This window comes from Enoplosus armatus, chromosome 8 (genome assembly GCF_043641665.1).
Source record: "Enoplosus armatus isolate fEnoArm2 chromosome 8, fEnoArm2.hap1, whole genome shotgun sequence".
In the NCBI taxonomy this organism is placed as follows: Eukaryota; Metazoa; Chordata; class Actinopteri; order Centrarchiformes; family Enoplosidae; genus Enoplosus; species Enoplosus armatus.
Genome location: NC_092187.1, coordinates 4,330,385 through 4,350,465, shown reverse-complemented (window position 1 = coordinate 4,350,465; position 20,081 = coordinate 4,330,385). Strand labels below are relative to the sequence as shown.

Genomic DNA, 20,081 nt, shown 5'->3' with positions numbered 1-20,081 from the left:
CATCAAATCCAGCCCAAACAACCTGTATGAGTAACTCAAAAATACTCAAGTCAAGGCCCAAAGGAACTACATGCACATTCTGTAATTTGATTGTGAAAAAGAAAAACATCGGGCTGCAGACGGAGTCCTCTGGGTGGACTACAGTCATCGTGTGTCTGCCTCTTTAAAAGGCGTGGCTACGGCGTGACAGGCTACAGAAGGCTACGCAGCTAATGAGCCAGTGTACAATCCTGGAGTGGAGGTATTTATCTGAGCTCGGAGCCTGAGCCCTGAAATTAAAACAAAACGTCAGACAAGCAAGTGTTTTTGTGATTTATCTGCTTCGGCTCTTGCGACAAGTATACCCGTATACAGCCCGCACATTCTCGGGGAAACAACCGGACAGACGGCTGTCCGTGCGTCTGTGCGCTGACGCCTTCTCTACTGTAACGTTAGTCCGCGAGATAACGCTTTGATTATTATTAGCTATCCGGTTCGAAAATGGCCACAGACGAGCTCTCGTCCAAGCTCAGCCGTCGGCTGCAGATCGAAGAAGGAGCCGAGGAGCCTGTTGCTGTGGACATCCCCGGACACGAGAATGGGTCGGAAGAGAAGTCGAGCACGGCCAGCGCGGACTCGGAGCTGGGCGCTAAGCTGATGCGGCGAGAAGGGCTGAACGAGGGGCAGGGGGAGCACTGTCAGCCCAGCATGAAGGTCTTCAACCCCTACACCGAGTTCAAGGAGTTCTCCCGAAAGCAGATCAAAGACATGGAGAAGACCTTCAAAACGTGAGTGTGTGACAGTCTGGATGAACACTGATACCCCTGGCAGGCTGGAGGCTAAACCTCAAACGTGCCTCCAGGTTGCCTGTTTTAATTTCCTGTGAGTCAGTAGGTTTTTATCAGGGAAGTAATCGTTAAGATGCTCTTATAAGGAAGTTGAGTTGGCAGGTTCCTCATGCAGGCCACAGTGTTTCCTTATATATATATATATATATATATATAATTTTTTTTTTCCAACTAGAAAGTAGAAAAAGTACCACAGAATGACTAAAAACTAACATCTGAATCTATGAGTGAGCGAACTGACAAAGTAAAAGCTTAAAGACAGCACTTGGATCACTGAGAACTGGTAATATGATGGGCGTTAAACATGGCTAATAAGTGAACTTAAAGATAGTTAAATCAATAAAGAATATTAGCAGTATTTGCAGCTGTAGTTTATGTTAAATCTAATGTACCCATGGATTTCCGTAGCTGGAGTGATTGCAGGGTGGGGACAGTCTGTGAAAGTCAGTGATAAGGAAACCAGACAACAGGCTTTCATTGAGTAGAATATTATATAGAGAATAGTGTTCTCGGTTCTCAGTCCCGGACCTGATGTGTTGCTAATAAATAAAAAAAACGATCAGACATGGTGAAGACAATTATTTGAGCTGCAGAAATCTGCCCTTATACTGAACTCGATGACCTTAAGCCTCAGTTAAACCAGGGGCCCGTGCCGCAGAGCAAGTCCAGCTTAGTCTGGCACTGTTTGGGTCACCTGGCTTCAGTGAGCATGACATTGGTGATCCCGGATAAACCGGTATCTCAGAGCTGGTTATCAACTGGCTCTGTTAACTCTGGGTTTTCCAGTCCAGCTAAAAGCTTGTTCACATGAACCTGGTGGAGTTATTAATTGCAAGTAACATCATTAGAATGAAGTCCTAAACCCTAACCCCTAAATGTCTGAGCCGACTAGCATGTTACAGCTGATAGACTACAACTGGTGCGCTGCCAAAACGTTCCGGGTAAAACAAGCGCTCTATGACTTCTGTTACGTGCGTCCAGGTAGTCGAGATGAATGAACTATTTGGACTTAAGTCCCACTGGTCTGTGTGCATTACGAAATGACAATTACGCTCCTTGATTGGAAAAAAACAAACAAAGATAGTGGCCGGAAGCATTATGTTTTTTGGGTTCTCGTGAATGCCATATCTCAGGAATGCATTGAGGGAATATCTTCAAATTTGGCACCAACATCCACTTGGACTCATACACTAATTATCACAAAATTTCACACAAATGTTTAATAACATTATGAAGTGATGACATTTCTTTACCCAAAAGGTCAAAGGTCAAGTTCACTGTGGTTCCTGGATTTTTTTTTTTTTATTGATTTGGAGCCCACGGTACTGGTGTGAGTCCACCCTCTTCATTTCCTCTCCCTGGGTGACAACCGGGAAAGTTGTTCCTCTGGGAGTCACATTTTAGTCTTGTTGTTTTGTTTTAGTGGAACTCGTAGTCTAGTTTTAGTCAATGTTTTAGTCACGATTTAGACAGTTTCATGAGACTGTGATGGATTTTGCTGAAGGATTTTTCTCCTGGCTGTAAAAATTCCAGTGAGAAGTAGGCATATTTTTTCGGCCCGTTATTCTGAAAATATACAATTTTAACCCAAACCCCAACCCTATCCCGAACCATGACCAAGTGGATTTTGTGCCTAAGTCTTACTAGACCTTAACCACAGCGTTGTCGCATCAGATATTAAGGGCTAAAGAGGTGAAGAGCTAAACAGGGGTAGCCTAATCAGAATAATGGCCGTGCGTCATTGTTGCTTATCAGACATGGGCGATGTTTATTACCTGACAAAACATACTTTTTATATATTACTTAGGTATAAATTTGGGGTCATGTTTCACTCAGTAGAACTCAGCAGTTATAAAAATGTGTGAAGTGTGTCGTTAAGGCGAATGATTGACAGACATGCATGTGAACTGAAACTTGACTGGTTGGCGGAGGCATACAACCGCAGGGCGGCAATTCTAGTTTGTTCAGAGTGATTATTGTTAGCTTTTATGTCTGCTGATGAACAAGCTATTATGATATGTCATGCATGTAATAAAGTTAAAAGTAATATGAGGAGAGGGGGAAAGAAAATGATGTCTGTTTCACTGAAAAGTTGCATTTATAATCATGGAAGCGGATTAACGACGTGCAGATGACTTTGTTTCATGAAAGACAACAGTGCGCAAACTTTTCACTTTCAATTATCATCACAAAGTCGCGATGTTAATGCTTTGCGCAGCTTACGGTGTCCATGACTGTGTCAGAAGGTGTTGATTCAACTCTGTGCTCACTGTTGAAGCCATAGTTGCCTTTTGTGGATTGCATTATAGCGTTATCCACACATGACTTAGTTTAATAGGAAATGAATGTTGCTGACTTGTTGATGAGGCTGCTTGCAGTGCCACTGCACTGAGTGAGTCAGGCTCCACAACTGAATTAGAGCTGAATGGCAGGAATTTGGGGTCAGCCAGCATTCAACACGATGCCTTGTAGCAGCAGCAGGCAGTGTGGGTGTGGGCAGTGGTGAAATGAGTGTTTATTATAGCTCTGCTGACCACCTCTTCTTATTTACACATGTAATTAACAAACCTGTGAGTCCCTGACAAAGCATGTACATGACACTTGGCTGGGTAAATGAAGTTATAATTCCGAGCATCTATATCCTGTAACACATCTTTCTGTAACAAAGAGTCTGCTGTTCTTTCTGCTGTTCCTTTTGGCGCTGGCATTTTCTACTCAAGCTGAAGAGCTTTTAGTCTTCAGTGAGGGAAACTGCTGCTCAGATTGCCTCTGAGGTTTTGTTTTTGCTTGTTCATGACTTCTGCCTGTTTCTGTGCGATGCCCTACCTAGATTTTTCAGGTTCCTGTCATGCCCAGGCCTGTCCAGGCATTTCAAATGCACCACTCACTTACTACACGTACTCTTTGTACAGCCATCTTCAAAAGGTTCAGACCCAATCAGACATGTGCAGTTTGAGCATGAATCTTGTGAGTTAAACAGCCAGAAACAAGTCAAACACTGAAAGGACATTTTCCACATTATACAGTCAGCCCCAGGCTGGTTTAGAGGATAATGTTCTGCAGAAATAAAATCGCTCTGGTCTGTGCAAGTCTAACAGCATCCATCGAATTATTTTATAAATCATTTTCATCGTTCAAGTCCAACTGAAATTTCTATCGGACATTCCAATTCTTTTATTATTTAAAGGAAGAAAGGAAGTCTTCAGGGATAAATCAGAAACGCTTCTATAGGCTTCAAGCCTCTGTGTATGTAGAAATGATAACAAATAATATTTACAAGACATTTATATAACAAAGTGAAAGAAAAAGTAAAGAGAAAGTTTGACAAACTAAAGCATAACCAAAAGGTCTCCACCAATGACAAAACCAAACCTACGCTCTTGATCTGACTATGTAGAACTATGTCTTACCCAGCCTGTGTTCAGAACTTCATCCAGGTTTCAGTCAATATTATCCCCTCTCTTTTTTGATCAGACACACTCAGCGCAGAAAGTGGGAGTGACTGTCATGTTGTCGGATTTGGGAAGGTACAACATTCAGGAGACGCTTGTGTGACCGATTGCAAATCTGAAGGAGAGCACGGTTTGAATTGGAGAAATAAAACACTGAGCAGCTTCCTTCATGGGAAACGGGGGCCTGTGTCTGTTTGCTCCCCCCCCCCCCACAAGTCTCTGTGGAAAACGAATATCTCAAAATAGATGTGGAACTGTGCCAATCAGTGAAAAGTTACTCAACACAGAGACTGGAGAGAGCTAACTGTTGAAAGTACTCCTACATCATTGTCTGCTCTGTGGTAGGACAGATAGATAACATGTCAAAATAGAAAATAAAGACAATAAAAAAAATCAATAATTGCATGATTGCCAGATTCGGCCACTCAACGTGAGTATTCAGGAAGACATTAGCTTGTCTGGACATGAACTCCGTCTGCCAAAGAGGAAATGCAATCTGAGAGGCACTTCCTCAGTTGCACATAGCACAGAGCTGACAGCGTTGTTAGCATAGAGCCGGGGTTTGAGAAGCCCTGCTCTTAAATTAAATTAAATTAAATGATAACAGCTGCAGGCAACTGACTTCACACCTTATTTTTTTTTTTACCAGTTACTGCAAATACTGGAGGTCCTGTTTCAGAAGTAATAAGTCATCTTAAAATATTGATGTGATAAGCATGAAAGTTGACTGAAGGCTGTCCTGTTTTGTGATCAGCTAACTCTTGTTCAAATCCACTTGTGGCCACACAGTGTTACAGAGTGATTATTGAGTGTTTTTTTTACTGTTGTCCACAAATCTCATGTGCAGAGCCAAACCAACAATGTATCCTACCAACAACAAGTACCAAGTGTGTATCCAAAGCCTGATATCTTATTCCTCTGCGCATAGAGCTCCATTGTTGTCCAAAAGTGAATGTCTCTGAACAGCTGCAGGATGTCTTTGGGGACTGTTGACCTCCTTAAACAAGGTCCTGTAAGAGAACAAGTGCAAACTGCCTTCTGTGATTCTTTTTTTTTTTTATCAAAATCATATCTAGTGTTAGTCCAGCTTTTAGGTGGAGCACACTCACTGCCGTTTTAAAGAAACATGATCTTTATCACCCCGCCTTGGATTCATCACTTCCTGTGTAAACATTTCCCACCAATCACAGATCAACGTCTCAGTGAGGAGGGACAGGGCACACAGTGAGAAGACAAGTGTCAGTCCATGTTATTACCTTTTATGGCAGCTTGGATGCCTTTTTATGGTGAGTGAACAGTTAAAAAAACGGATCTTGACTACTCCGTGTGTGTGTGTGTGTGTGTGTGTGGTATGTGTTAGTAAATCATCAATTGGGAAGGAGTGAAAGAAAATAAATCATTGATATTCTTCATTGGTATGTACAAACATTCCCTTTGGCCCACTGACCACAGCCACCGCAAGGGCCGGGCTATGCTAGAAAAGAACTAGTTTGTACGACATGTTGGCCGACTACATCAGAAGGCAAAAGTGTTTGCACCGTATCTGAACGGCCACACTCAATATTGTTTAAATACGAAGATAGCGGAGCACATTGTTTCTCCTGGAAGGCATCCATAATGTTGCACTAAGTTGAAGAATGAATGAAAAAAGACAGCTAAAGAGAGAAACATTTATTTTTCCACCTACACACACCTGACCGATCGCTGCGTGAAGTAGGTGTGAATGCCGGAATGTCCCCTCTAATGCGGTGTTGGAAAAATACGTGTGCAACTATCCGACAAGCACTCCTGATGAAGTCTACTGGTCAACATGTAGCAGCTGAGTTCACATCCACACCCTCTGTGGGCGCTGTGCCAGCCTCCTCAGACCTCAGAGTCTCATCTGTTCTTTCCTGGCAAGATACGATAAAACAAACAAGGTCCCGTAGTTAGAAATATACAGCAAATTATAAATAAATATATTCTATCGGTGAATGGATGTCTGACTCCAGCTCCCTCTGAACGGCCTCCTCGACACAAACACTGATGACATGAACCACCGAAGAGAACTAGAACTTGCATTTAGTATCACCTCCTGAGCCGAGCCCAAATTTAGTTCCTGGCACTCGTCTCCACCGTGGGCAGAGAGCAGAGAGAAGGAACGTAACCGAACATGTGTCCATTGTCTCTGGTTCTGCTTTTGCTTTTAGTTCCTGCAGTGGAAATGGGTTTTATTTGTTCAGCAGAGAGTAGTTGCTGTGGATTATCCAGAGTGGCAGGGGCACCGGTAGTAGAAACATATGTTGTTGTTGCTGAATTTAACATTCATTTTTTTTCAATGCTACGAGCATAACAAATGAATTTCCTTTCACCGTCTTTATATTGGGCTGTAGGCACCAACCCGGATATCTTAAACAGTCAACTCAAAACCTGGACAAATAAAACCAGAACTATCTGCAAGGTTTGAGAATGGCTCAGCATGCAGATGGTGGAAGGTGTGGATTTTCTTTCACAAACAGTTAACAGCCATTTTCTACTTGATTCTGTCCAGGTATGATGTTCAGAGAGACAACTTCATTGACCTGATGGAGCTGAAGCTGATGATGGAGAAGCTCGGAGCTCCGCAGACGCACCTCGGTTTGAAGAACATGATGAAGGAGGTGGACGAGGACCTGGACAACAAGCTCAGCTTCAGAGAGGTGAAACAAGAAAACCAGATTAGAATCAGTCGGAGGATGCGATATTCCTCCTCTCTATATCCACGTCTGTCTGTTCTTCCTGTCCTCCTCAGTTCCTGCTGATCTTCAGGAAGGCAGCAGCAGGAGAGCTGGCAGAGGACAGCGGCCTCTGTGTCCTCGCTCGCCTCACTGAAATCGATGTCTCCACAGAGGGAGTCAAGGGAGCCAAGACCTTCTTTGAAGCCAAAGTAAGTTGACTCCAAACATCCTATACAACAACACCATCAGTGTTTCAGTACAGTCAGTAGACCAGCACAAGTGTTTTAGAGGAGGAGAATCAAAGCAATCAAAGTTATTTCTAGCTGAAGCATCGGGTTCTGTGCCACAGCTGGTGCAGTCCAGCGTTGCTTTTTTGTCAGCAAAAACTCTGGCGAAAAAAAATATTTGTTGACAACCTTTTTCCCGCAATGAAAACGAGACGCATTGTCTCCACTGCATAGTTAAAGTGGCATATTAGCCGAGCGGCAGCAGCTTCAGGCCTCATTAGCTAGCTTTGTTTTAGCCACCAAGCGTGAATTCATATATTGATGTAAAACCACATCACCACAATGCATTTCATAAATAAAATAGACTTATTACATTGCTGTCTCGGAGGAAGAGGGCCAATTCATTCAAATCCTGCCATCCTCTCCGTCTGTGGAATGACCGGCCAAGGTTGACTCGTGTTTTCGCCCGTGCTCTTACTACAATCCTGCCCCCAGTATCAGCCACAACCACGAAACATAACGTGAACGATACAGTTCTCTAAAGAAACATCTCCTCCTGCTTCTTAACTGGCTAACGTACAACTCACTGCAAAACTTTGCCAGGGAAAATGGAAACATAGGCCGTTTTGTCTGATTTCAATCAGACCCGGTGACAGACATTAAGGATTCCTGTGTAGAATATATCGTCTCGTTTGCTTATGTAGGTCACATAGAGGCATCAGTATTAAATTGATGCTGTTTCATAACCAGTTTAGAAACTCCTTGTGGTTGCTTTAATGGCCTACATGCACAATTTAAAAAATAATGTTGCTTTAAATGAGGAAATATCTGATACATTCGGTGCCGACTTGTACTACTTCAGTTTTTGATACTGGGTGCGACAAACCATCTCGCCCTACTCACAGGGTGCAGGTTCCCTACGAAACCCCGCCCGTTAGCCTTTACAGGTCTTTGAGTTTTCAGTGTCCATTCTCAGCTCTTGGCTGAGGAGCGCCACTGTGGCCGCACTCCATCACCTCACAGCTGTGTGCTTTCTCTGTTGGACAGGTCCTGGCCATCAATGAGTCCAACCGCTTTGAGGCAGAGATCCGCCAAGAGCAGGAGGCCAAGAAGAAGGAGGCCGAGGCGCAGAAACGGAGAGGAGCTGCTTTCAGAGAACTGCAGTCAGCCTTCAAGTGACCGCCTCCCTCTCCCCTCAGGACTTTTCACTCTCTGTGCTGTGCTAATGTTTGTCACTGTGTGTGTTTGAACGCTCCATGTATGTCTGACAGTGGTAGTCCTGAGTCAAACGCAGACTCAAAGTCCCACACATGCTGGTCACAAGTCTACATTATGAAAAATCAGCACTGTCTTATCTGCTTGTGCAGATAAAAGATCAAAAAGAATCATTGATTCATCTGTGTAGAATCGTCCATTCGTTTAGCTCTTTAGCTCGGTGACGACAAGTTCAATACAAGTTTAGTGCAACTGTCGCAGGATTTCCAGTAGAGCAGTCCATAATGAGCTAAACGAATGGGTGATTCTTACAGTATCTGTCATCCACCACTGTGTCCCCAACATTACCCAAATATCAACTCTGTGGCCCACAGTGTCGGCACAGTGCTGACACACAGGGCTCCAGCAAAAGATGATCGTCACTGTGAGTAGTAGCCTCATAGTATAATAAACTGCCATGCAGTGTTTTGCACACACCAACGCAGCCACCTGTCGTGGGCTGTTTTCAGCCTGAAAGCTGAAGCTTAAACCTGTAATCGAAAATGACCTAGTGTCCAGTTCTTAGCACGTGCGCAGAATAGTGATGAATGCACTTGTTGCACTGTCTTGGCTACTGTGTCAGTTTGAGCTACATTTGACTTTGCTCATTCAAGAGCTCATTGAATCCACAGTGACACTCTGCAGACATGTAATCATCTGACTCACACTTTAATTCAGTGTTAAATGTTGAAGAAATAGCTGAGCTCTACATTTTTACTGTCAGCTCTGTATTTTTGTACACTGGGGTTGGGTGGGTATTAAGTAGATTTCGGTAGTGTTGATGTTTTGCATGGGCCCCGGCTTTAAAATAAGCTGCTTCTTCTTTTCCTTTCTTTTTTTTTTTTGGAGAAATGTAGGTTTCTTTCTTTCTTTTCTAGTTTCGAAAATGATCCCTGTCCGCTCTGTATGACATTTTATTCACCCACTTCAGTGCTGAGATCTGGGGATACAGTGACTGAGTTCACACCAACCACGTGAGCCATCGGACAATTTGACTATCACAACAATCAGTAATCGGGAAGTTAAAGTTAAACGTCCCCGTGGTGCAGGCACTACTTCCTGGTTCACATTTGATTTGTTTACCGTAGGTGGACAACAAACATTTACGACGTGCTCACTTTAGTTTTTATCTTCAGATCAGTGGATTTGTGGTTTGGACTCAAGGGAGAAAAATGTTTATCATACCTGATAGGAATGATTGCCAAAACTATGCAAATAAGGCCCACAGTGTGCGCTCTCCCCTGGATGAATCTGGAGGTTTTACACAGTATCGCGTGTCATGATAGCAGGTAGAGCAGTCCCACTCGTGGTGTTTAAAAGCTTACACTGCTTCACATATTTCGCTGTTGTCTTGCCGTAAAAATCATGAGTAACGTGAATTTTGGCATTCTTTCGGCAGTGTCGGTGTCATTGCTCTGTGGTTTTCCACGGGGGGGGGGGGGCGTGCAGAGAAGGGAAGCGTGAGTTCCGGCAGAGATGTGAATGGTGCTTCCTCTCAAGTCAACTGCTGTATTCACATCTTATCAAAAGGAGTAGAGCATCACTTCGTCTTACCGAGATCAACAAATGACACCAGCCTTGAACGCTAATCCGCTCATTTCCTGTGGTCCAGCTTGTGTGTTTTCTGTAATCGGGTAAAGAGATGCACAATTTGCACTTACTTGGTCATTCGATATCAGTGTCTTAACCAACAGATAGTAGATTTAACTTCAGTTCAACATCATCTTCCTGTCTTTGAAACTTAAAGTGTTAATCCTGAAGATCGTTTGGTGGATTGTGCTCATGGATGCAATTCAGCATAATTGCTGTTACACCATAGATTATACAGATAATGTATTAGTAGCAGTAGCATGTGATCTTTTTAACAAAAACTCTGCTAAACCTGTCGGCCACTAGGCGGCGTGGCTGTCGGTACAAAACAACTACTAATTACAAACACATCATTTATCAAATTAATAGTGACGCAGCCCATACAACTTAATCATGAAGTCATGAGTTGTAGAGATAACGTTCCTCCATTAATTCCCTTACTAAGTTCCAACCTAACTTCACACTTGTTGTCATGGTGTCATTTTTATAAGCCTCACCTTTATCACAATCGGTGCATCTCCGGTGTTGATTCCCAAATGCTTCCACACTTCACTTCTCGGACTGTTTGGTGTCATGATTGCTTGTTCAGTCTGGCTCGCTGGTTTCCTCTGTTTGTCGGGAATGAAGAGAACAACAAATAGCCTGAGTTACTGACAGCTCAGAGTGACGTTACATTTTATGAATGCCTTGCAGTAACGTTTCCAGTAGTTCACACATTAACAGTGTGATTTAGTGCTGGTTTGTTTGTGGCTCTACCTTGAATGGCATCCTCACATGGATTTCCTGTCGATAGTAGACCATCCATGGAAAAACACTGCGTATGTGTAGGACTGGGTGATAACTAAACAATAGTGTTCATTGACTTGGAATGAAGTTGTATTTTAGTGAATTGAGCATGTTGTCGTGTCTTTTACGAAATTCTGTTGTCCAAATTCAAAGCAACTGAAGTATAAGAGAAACAGTGAAACACGTTTCCATACACTGCCACACTGTGGGTCATCTGATGTGTCAGAAAAATATTCTCATGAATGATGTAATAGGGCCAAGCTCTACATGTATTGAAAACGTGTGTGTATTGAATGGCTGTTTTTTTCTTCTTCTTTTTTTTCCAAACACACCAGTCAAATATCACATTTAATAGGATCTTCAGGATTATCACTTTAAATCATTTAAATCTTAGATCTTTAATTTTTGTATCGTGGCACCGAGCATTTAAAACTTTGTTCATGTATGAGGGAGAAACGTTTGGTTAGTACGGTATAAAATATGCAAACTCCCATGGTGTTGTTATTGTAATGGCGCAGTCTATTGATGCATGCCAGCATTTCACAGCACATAGTGACCGAAATGTTCTTAATGAAGAAGTGAAAAATACTCCGTACCTTTTTTTTTTTTTCTTTTTTTTTTTAGGATGAGGGGTGTCTTTTGAAATGTCCTCCCAGTTCATTATTGATGACTCGGCACAATTCTTGCGACTTTATCAGAGAGCTGGGAGGACATTGTGGGGCTTTCAGGGTTTAAACGTGTTGTTTCTTGTGTAAAGTGGAGGATGTGTCGGTGTGTAGTTTTGTCAGATCTATCAGATGTTTTTCCTGGTGTGTATTATATATACACTAAGGCTCATTGCTTTTGGTTTTAGACCGACTTTTGCAGCGATGTGTCCTGAGTTTCTACATTTCCTAAATATTCAAAATAAACACCATAAATCTTCTTTTGAAAAAAAAAAAAAAAAAAAATGATGAGCCCTAATTATATATGCAAGTCTTTCACTGTTGTGTCTCCTTGGTGGTTTTCTTGTCCAGGATTATGCCAACACTGTATTATGTAGTGGAGGGCTAACAGGAAACAAAAGAACAAAAGCATCATTTCTTTCATTCCATTAAACGTGACCTTATTACTGGTGGAGAATACCGACTCTTGAGTTGAGTGCACACATAACTTTCCACTGGATTCTCCTCCCACTTCATTCCTTAATGTCCTTATTGTTACCAGAATAGTGCCAAATGTTTAAACTACTGTCATTATGCCCAGTCCCGTGGAGCTTTTCACTCTACGGCAAAACAAAATGTGAATGGAAATGATATTGACAATGATGGCGACGAAATATAGCTGTTGACCAAATGTCAGTATTTGCTATTCATTGTATTATTGGTCCAACATTCCATCATTGTTCTCATGAAGATTCAAATCCATCGGTGGCATGGATGTGTTTTTCTGCTGCAGTTCTCATTCTTTGCCACTGAGAGACATTAATCCACTCAACTTTAAACCTACGCTCCCTCGCTGATGTTCAGAAACTCAACTGTGAACTGTGTTCAATCGGAAAACTTCCAAATTGACATGGGAGGGAATTCGGGGGCTGAATAGCAGAATCAGGGAGGGTATCTTTTCAGGTTTTCCTTCTGTGATTTGATTTCCATTTTGTTCTTCCTTCTTTGTATTTTTTTGTTAGTATGTTCAATTGTATTGCCTTGTATGCTGATAAGAAATTAGATAACTCTCTAATACACCTTTTAATTTGATTTTCAATAAAATGCATCCTTTTGTTGCAATAAATTGTCTGTAGAGTTTGTCATCACCCTCTTTCTGTTAACAACATCAAAAAGAGAACATCAAGAGACTACCTGAAACCCAACAAGTACTTTTTGTCCTCTGCCGGATGCACTGCACGAACACCTACACACACACACACACACACACACACACACACACACACACACACACACACACACACACACACACACACACACACACACAAACTGGCTGGACATTGGAGAACCTCTCAATTTTGTGTATCAAACTTCAGTCAGATTGAATTGTCAATTCTTGACACATAACACGACATGGTATTGCACAAATGAGAATCCCTGCAGCTGGGCTGTTTTGCAGAGTTGACCAGTGACACCATGAATCTTGTAGATGAAATAGAAACAGGTAAAAGCACTGCAACTGCAGTATATCGTAATCCCACTCGACGAACAGTGTCTCCTTGTGGACTGCGAACATGAGGGGACGGACAGTAAGTGAGTGCCACATTCAAGGCTCTCAAGTAACACAGCTCTCAATAGTATCGCTGTCTGCCAGCTCCACACGATGGCTAATGTTCTCAGACAACAGCCTCTCATGAAGGACCGGTACAGCACAGGTAGGGCTGAAGCCTGTGTGCGTTTTTCTATAACATTCTACTGCGTTATCTTCAGTATATATAGTGCTGCATGCAGCTGGTGCTGTTTCTAACTGTCACATTCGTCCTGTGTGGAGTGGATTTTTGAAATTTCAACAAGCTCTTCAGACACATGCTCACAGAATGATCAGGATGTGTGTTGTGAGAAATGTGTCTGCTTTATATAATTTGTCATTTTTGTCTCATTAAAATGTGGTGTTCTATGTGCTATATATTTCATATCTATATACCCCAGAATATTTCGCCATGTCAACATTAAGCGTTATGAATGTAATTCTCTCTTTCAAGTAAAATAAACTGCATGCAAGAGAAAAACTTCAGTGCTGGTTCTTTATAGTTTCTACATTTCTAGTTCTGTAATCCTACACCATTTCTTTTCCCCTGCCTCTCTCCTCTTTTCTAGTTCAGTGAGCTTGATGGTTTTGGCATTGAATCTCTGTCACTGTACCACTGCTTATCTGCTCTGTCATGAGTCATTTACATATACACCTGCCCACTGACAGGGTCGGCTATACATCTCTACTCAAGCTAGCCGTTTCCACGCTGCTGTCTCTCTCTGTCTGCTCTGCTTTCTGATTACAATCCCCTCATGATGCCGACTCTGTCATCACCGTCTGCTCCATCTCCCCCCAGCAGCTACCCAGCATGCAGCAGGAGCTGGGGCTCCACGCCAGGTCCCCAGGTGCAGCCCTCCATCGAGCCTTTTCACGCACTGAGATCCACCTCTGCTGCACTTTCTTTCTGTCTCCCACAACAGCCAAACCATCCCATCCCTGGTCCAAGCTTCTTACTCCGACTTCAGACCTCCATATCTCTCGAAGGTTCATTTCCTAACAGCAGTAATCACACATACAGTACATGGAGATCCAGCTGGCCTCCAGAAGCAGGATGATAAACAATACTCATCCACAGAGCAACAACCACAGAAGAGGTCAGTGCAACTTGTACAAGACAGTCTTTGACTGTGGTGGCTTTTGTTGTGCAGCCTTCTTCAGCCTTCAGACACATGGTGCAGATGTGCCACGCCCCACAAAATGACAAAATGAGGAAAGTGTTCTTTCAAACATACATTTATTTCAAGATCTGGTATCCAAAACCTATGAGAGCGAGACGCGAAGCTCAACATCAACATCAATCTCATGTCTGCGCTTTTCAGTGCCGGAGTCAAGGCGTGGTTAGCCTAGCTTAGCACAAAGACCAGGAGCAGGGAAAAAACAGCTAGCCTAGCGCTGTCCAAAGTTAGTCCAAATGTCCAAAATGTTTGTTTTGTTGGTTCAAGTTGTACATGAACAATCCGAGTACTTCTGTGCAGCGTCTGCGGCTGCCTGGCGCCAAAAAAACGCCAAACTCGAGGCTTCAAAACGGTAGTCCACAAACCAATGGGTGACGTCACAGTGGCCACGTCCACTTCTTTCATACAGTCTATGTTACGGATAGAGATAGAGAGGTGTTGGTCGGCATTTTTTTTCCACTTTGGGTTTGGGCAGAGCCAGGCTAGGTTTGGGCTAAGCTAGGCTAACCATGTGTTGACTCCACGACTTCCATACTTAACGCACAAACATGAGATTGACTGATTGTCTTATCTCACTCTCAGAAATAAAATAAATATCTAAGTGGGTTTCACAAAAAGTTGAATTTATCCTTTAAGATTTTGTACCTCATAAATGTGTCATGTCATTAGCAACGAAGCTAAAAGCAATGCAAACAATGCTAGCCACAGCTGCTCAACACTATAAGATGCATGTTCAGTGGGGGGGGGGGGGGGGGGGGCATTGCAAACTACTCATTATCCTTCTAATAATATCATGTTACTCATTATTCAGCGAGGAAAGTACTGGTGTCTTGTTCAGAATTTGATTTGATTCCACCGTATTCATGAGCAGCTCGACGCAGTCTCTTCACTTCTTCCTGCTGCACAGCCGGGTGAACTTGATCTTTATCTGTTGAGGGATTCACTTTTGATGTTGTTTGTTTTGACGTGATTTCTCTGTCAGATAATGGAGTCAAAGCTGAAGCCTCCCTGGGTCAGTCAAACCCCATCAAGGCTTCCAGGACTCACAACGAGCTTCACAAGGAACTGCTGCTGGCCCACAAGAGGTAGGTACCATACAGGAGCAACCAAAAGTCCTTTCTAAAATATGAGTGGGTGAACTCCATTACATTACAAACAAGCATTATTCCTTTGTAAGGTGAGGACATGAACAAAGGGCCACCTCAACTAAGCTTTTTGTAAGAAATGATGTGCTTTTGTGTCCATCATCCAAATGCATCTCAGGCCTCTCTCCTCACTCATTCTTCTGTAAAGCAGGTGTCATTAAGAATGCATGAGAGTCTCTTTCTGTCTCTCACAAACTTGCAATCATACACCCTCTCTCCATGCTGCTGCAGTCCTTTAGGGCACTGGGAGCATGAAGCAGTGTAAAGTGATATGTTAATGGGAGGACTGACCTGGCTCAACACCGGCTTGTCCTGATAGCACACGCTGAACCAGTGAAAGCACTGGATCTTTGTGTTGCTGCCCGTTACTCTGACCTCACTGTTTACAAACAGTAAAACCAACTTAAACACTAAACATCTCAAGTTTATGATGAACCTAATATTACTTTTTACCATGAGAAGTTTGGTAACCTAGTAACCTCCACATCCAATCCAATCCAAACGTATTTAGAAAGCACATTTAAGAACAATAACAGACCAAAGTTCTGTACAATCAAAAATATCAAAAAGCATAAAACAACACAATAAAAGCCAGTTTATTGTTTTAAAAAAAGACCATTTTTTGTCCTCTGTGCTTCAACCTTGGTCTTGGGATAACCAGAAGCAACTGGTCAGCGGACCTGAGTGACCATGATGGGACGTTGTAAAAGGTCAGAGAGATAGGTTGCAGCTAGCCCATTTATGTACAGTTTTCTGATATTCCAGTTGGCAGAAAGACATCTTTTGTCAGTGGCTTCTAAAAGTGTTGAGCTGAATTTATACATTTTTATTTTTTTATTTATAAATTTACAAGGGGTTAACAACAAAACCTAGTTTCGGTCTAGGTTTGGATTTATAGTTCAGTGTCAGATTTCAGAAGCACTACCTCAATACCAGATCGAGGTATCGTATGTGATCAGGCCGTATCATGCTTTAATTCCCCACTGTCATTGTGTTTACATTCTTTTATTCACTTGCTTGCCTTTTCACAGGCCAGAGTTCAATCAGTTTGAACTCTGCGGGACCTTGCAAACGCAGCTGGGTCAATTTGTGACCGGGACTGAATGCGTCTCGCCTCCTTCATCATTGAAATGAATGGGGGAAGGACTTTCAGTCTAACCGCACCTTAAACCTGTTATCTTTGCTGACCTTACGTCTACTTTATCCTGTAATTAGCCTGGTTCCAGACCTCTGAACATCTGTGAACATTCACATCTCTGATATGTTCAGAGATTCAAATAGTCTGGTGTTGTGCTTGAATCAGAGCTTTGTTGGCGGGAACAAGAATTGAGATAGTACAAGCTACGTCCATGAAAGATAGTGACGAGAAAATGGTCGAAGTCGACTGACAAAAACAACAGCTCTTAAAATGGAGTGTCATGATGTTGTGAAGATGATGTTGTCTGGATGGATACGTCACTCACTAATGACTGTTTTGGGCAAAACACAAAATACCTCCCACAACGAACACCATGTCCAGGTAAATAATTATGTGAAACAAAATTACAGTTCAGCCGGATTATCAAACTACAAATACAATTTGGTGTCAGTTTGTGAAATGATGTAAAACTAGAGAGAGTTACACAAATGTCTTGGGTACACTCCCCCCCACAGTTTATCATTCTATGCCAGAACTATTGGAGCCGGTTCATATGGCAAGATCACATTTAAAGACTACTGAATAAAAACTGAACGGCATCTTGATGAAAAGAACGAGGATGGCGAGGCCAGAGTAAAACTGTACCTCAAAGAGGCACTATATGTACACTGTAATGTAACGAAATAATTGTGTCTCTGGTGAGTGTGGGTTGAAATAAAGGATTTTCATCCATAAGTCAGATTTAAGAAAAGTCATCCGTGTCATATTATCTATAAACAACCATATCTAACGCCAACTCTGTCTCTTCCTCTATGGGCTAAGGGGCCTGGCGCTGAGCAGCCGGTCGGAACTTCAGCAGGTGCTGGAGAGGAGGAAGAGGGTGCAGAGTGACCGGGAAGAGGAGGGACAGAGCAGGACTCCTCTGGAGGATGTGCTGCTCAGACGTCAGCAAAAACAACTTGAGGTAATAAATCCTGTTTGTAGCTTCATGAGTGGTTCAGCAATGGCAGAAGAGGCTTCATTTAATCTTTTCAAGCAAATAGATGCTCACTGTAACTATCAAGTGAACTGCCTTAAGGGATCAAACAAAGGCGTGTTTCAGGGCACAAAGAAGAGGCAAAGTTTAGCGTAGGTTTACTGCACCAGTGTCAGGTAGCAGGAAAACTCAAGTGTTTTACTATTTGCTTATTCACAAACCTTGTAGCCCCGTCTGACTGCTGAAATCCCACCACGCTAAAATCTTCCCTCCAAGATTGGGCTACGATATTAAGTTGGTCTCTTATAGTTCTGGGAAACACAGAGAATACAGTTTTCATCCGTTCCAGGTCGCTTTCAGGTAGTCATGGACATGGACAAACAAAAGGTCACTGGCATACTCTGTCCGGACTTTAAACGCAGCGCAGGTGTAGAATTCCAAATACCCGTGGTAGCACTGCGGAGAGATTCAGAATCCTCACTCCGTCAACACTAAGAACGCAAAGTGAATCTACTGCTGATGACGTGTCGAGGGCCTCGGAAAGGTTTCCAATATGTCCTCCTGGAAGGGCTGCGCTGCGTTACTAAACAAACATTTTCTCATGGTGGACGCTGACTTGTTGAGAGGTCCTGTAACTGGAATCTAATTAGCCTGTGTCACAGGATGTCACTTGTCCCCTGCAGGATGGTGACGTGAAATTCGGCTACCATCGCCGTGTTTTTAGGAATCATGCCTTACACCCAACAAGCTGCCACTTGAGAAAACCACATTAAAATTAGCTGACAACAAATTGAGAATCATCATATGCAGTAAAAAGATTCACTACTGTAACAACACGCAGCATTTCAAAAGCAATCCAAATACAAAAATACAAAAATAAATACAGAAAACACAGATGTGTATGCATGGAAAACTAGAGTAAGTGCATAAATAGAGATCATTCCATGCACATTAGTTGTCTCACAAAATCCAATGCTTCTCTTTTTCCTCTTGTCAGAAGGAGAAGGAACAGGGGGAGAAGCACGGAGAGGAGGCCCAGCTGATGGAGTTTGTTAGAGTCCGACAGAACCTAAGAAAGATCCACTCGGCCATCCAGAACAAGGCTGCAAACTCCTTAAGTGCTGCAGAAGAATGCACCCAAAATGTGAAATGAACTCTGGTCTGAGTTCATTCAACACCTACTGCCCTTCACCTGCAAGAGTAACAACAAGCTGCATGCTGAAAGACAATTAGTGTGAATGGGTTTAATACTGATTTTTACTTACTTATACTTATGGAACACTATTCTTTTATAGCGATGTAAAGAAATGTCATCTGCTGCTTTGTGTAAGTCAAATATTTGTATTTTTGCTTGACATAGTAGTTGTTATTTATCAATAGTATGTTGTAGAAAACCAGTATGATCTCCTTTGACATGTCACATTTGGTAATATCGTTAGTGGAAATGCATGTCAAAGATTTCTTTAGGATCTCAGCTAATCAAACTACTGATATTTTTCTATTGAAATGCCAGAGTGAGTCTGACACCCGGAACTCTATTGAAAGTATATTTGGTTGGCACACTGTTGAGATAATGCTTTGAAAGTATTCTTTAGGTTGGTGCAGCTAAGGGCAATAACTCATACCCACAATATCACAGAGGGCGAGAAGAATATGATTTCATATAAAGCAACAGGAAACACATTGAGTTTCTGAGTTTCGACACATTTGTTTGCTCAATCACATGCAGAGGTCCTGTCCGGTCATGCCAGCGGCTCTGTGAGGCACATCGGCGCTTTTTGGACTAAATGAAAACATCCGCATGCTGACACGCTCACACGCAGGGACACAGCTCTATTGTCATTTTTGCTCAAACCTGAAAAAAGACCCAACCCTCCAGCTACAGACATATAAGCCTGATTAACTGTGACCAACAGGTTAGAATCAGTTGAGTTCATTACCATTTGAACACCGAGGAGTTTGTGCACCAACAACCACCACGTGGCATCTGTGAGCAAGTAGAACAGGATCCCAACTGACTGTTCAGTGGTAGTCCTACAGTGCAGTGCACTTTACTGCAGAATTTTGACTGGAAAGAGGAGATACAGCAACGCGCCTGACAATGGCTGCCGAGAAACATGAAGTAAAGTGCAGCAGGAAGGGAAGAAACAGGCGAACGTTAATGTTACTGATGAAACAGCAGTTTGAGAGTGAATGTTTCTTTTTACAGAAGAAAAAGAAAGAAATAAATAACTTGATGCAGGCGTTTCACAAAGCATATAAAGTTTCCCCGAACTGAACAAATCAAAAAACTCCCAGTGTTGCACACGGCGAGTCACCAAGGCACCAAACCACCGCAGTATATAACCTCAGTGCACTCTGGGAAAATACCAGTGTGACACTATGTTCCACTCTAGCTACCTGGCAAAAGGAAGGAACTGCAGCATACAACTGTAACAGAGAGTCCACTTGAGATACAGGCTTGCTCAGAGGAGTACCCATAATTCATAGCAATATGGAGGTGACAATTCCAGGTAAAGAAATAATGATGATAATAATAATGACTAACAAGACATCTGTTTTTATTTTCGTTTTTAGATG

General features: G+C 42.6%; 2 protein-coding genes across 2 annotated transcripts; both read left to right on the top strand.

Moving 5' to 3' along the window:
* Positions 1 to 300: 300 nt before the first annotated feature.
* Positions 301 to 9,863, top strand: efhd2 (EF-hand domain family, member D2). The gene is made up of 4 exons (XM_070910598.1): positions 301 to 767; positions 6,810 to 6,957; positions 7,050 to 7,184; positions 8,250 to 9,863. The coding sequence occupies exons 1-4, from the start codon at positions 481 to 483 to the stop codon at positions 8,379 to 8,381; spliced, it is 702 nt and encodes a 233-aa protein (XP_070766699.1). The 5' UTR covers positions 301 to 480; the 3' UTR covers positions 8,382 to 9,863.
* A 3,276-nt stretch (positions 9,864 to 13,139) lies between these two features.
* LOC139288448 (actin-associated protein FAM107A) lies at positions 13,140 to 18,654 on the top strand. Its single transcript, XM_070909749.1, has 4 exons — positions 13,140 to 13,191; positions 15,225 to 15,327; positions 17,348 to 17,489; positions 18,499 to 18,654. The coding sequence occupies exons 1-4, from the start codon at positions 13,140 to 13,142 to the stop codon at positions 18,652 to 18,654; spliced, it is 453 nt and encodes a 150-aa protein (XP_070765850.1).
* The last annotated feature ends 1,427 nt before the right edge of the window (positions 18,655 to 20,081 follow it).

Coding starts and splice junctions, on each gene's coding strand:
- LOC139288448 (XM_070909749.1), top strand. CDS start 13,140: ATGGCTAATGTTCTCAGACAACAGCCTCTCATGAAGGACCGGTACAGC. Junction 13,192..15,224: donor GAAGGACCGGTACAGCACAG/GTAGGGCTGAAG, acceptor TTTCTCTGTCAG/ATAATGGAGTCAAAGCTGAA. Junction 15,328..17,347: donor CTGCTGCTGGCCCACAAGAG/GTAGGTACCATA, acceptor CTATGGGCTAAG/GGGCCTGGCGCTGAGCAGCC.
- efhd2 (XM_070910598.1), top strand. CDS start 481: ATGGCCACAGACGAGCTCTCGTCCAAGCTCAGCCGTCGGCTGCAGATC. Junction 768..6,809: donor ATGGAGAAGACCTTCAAAAC/GTGAGTGTGTGA, acceptor GATTCTGTCCAG/GTATGATGTTCAGAGAGACA. Junction 7,185..8,249: donor AGACCTTCTTTGAAGCCAAA/GTAAGTTGACTC, acceptor TCTGTTGGACAG/GTCCTGGCCATCAATGAGTC.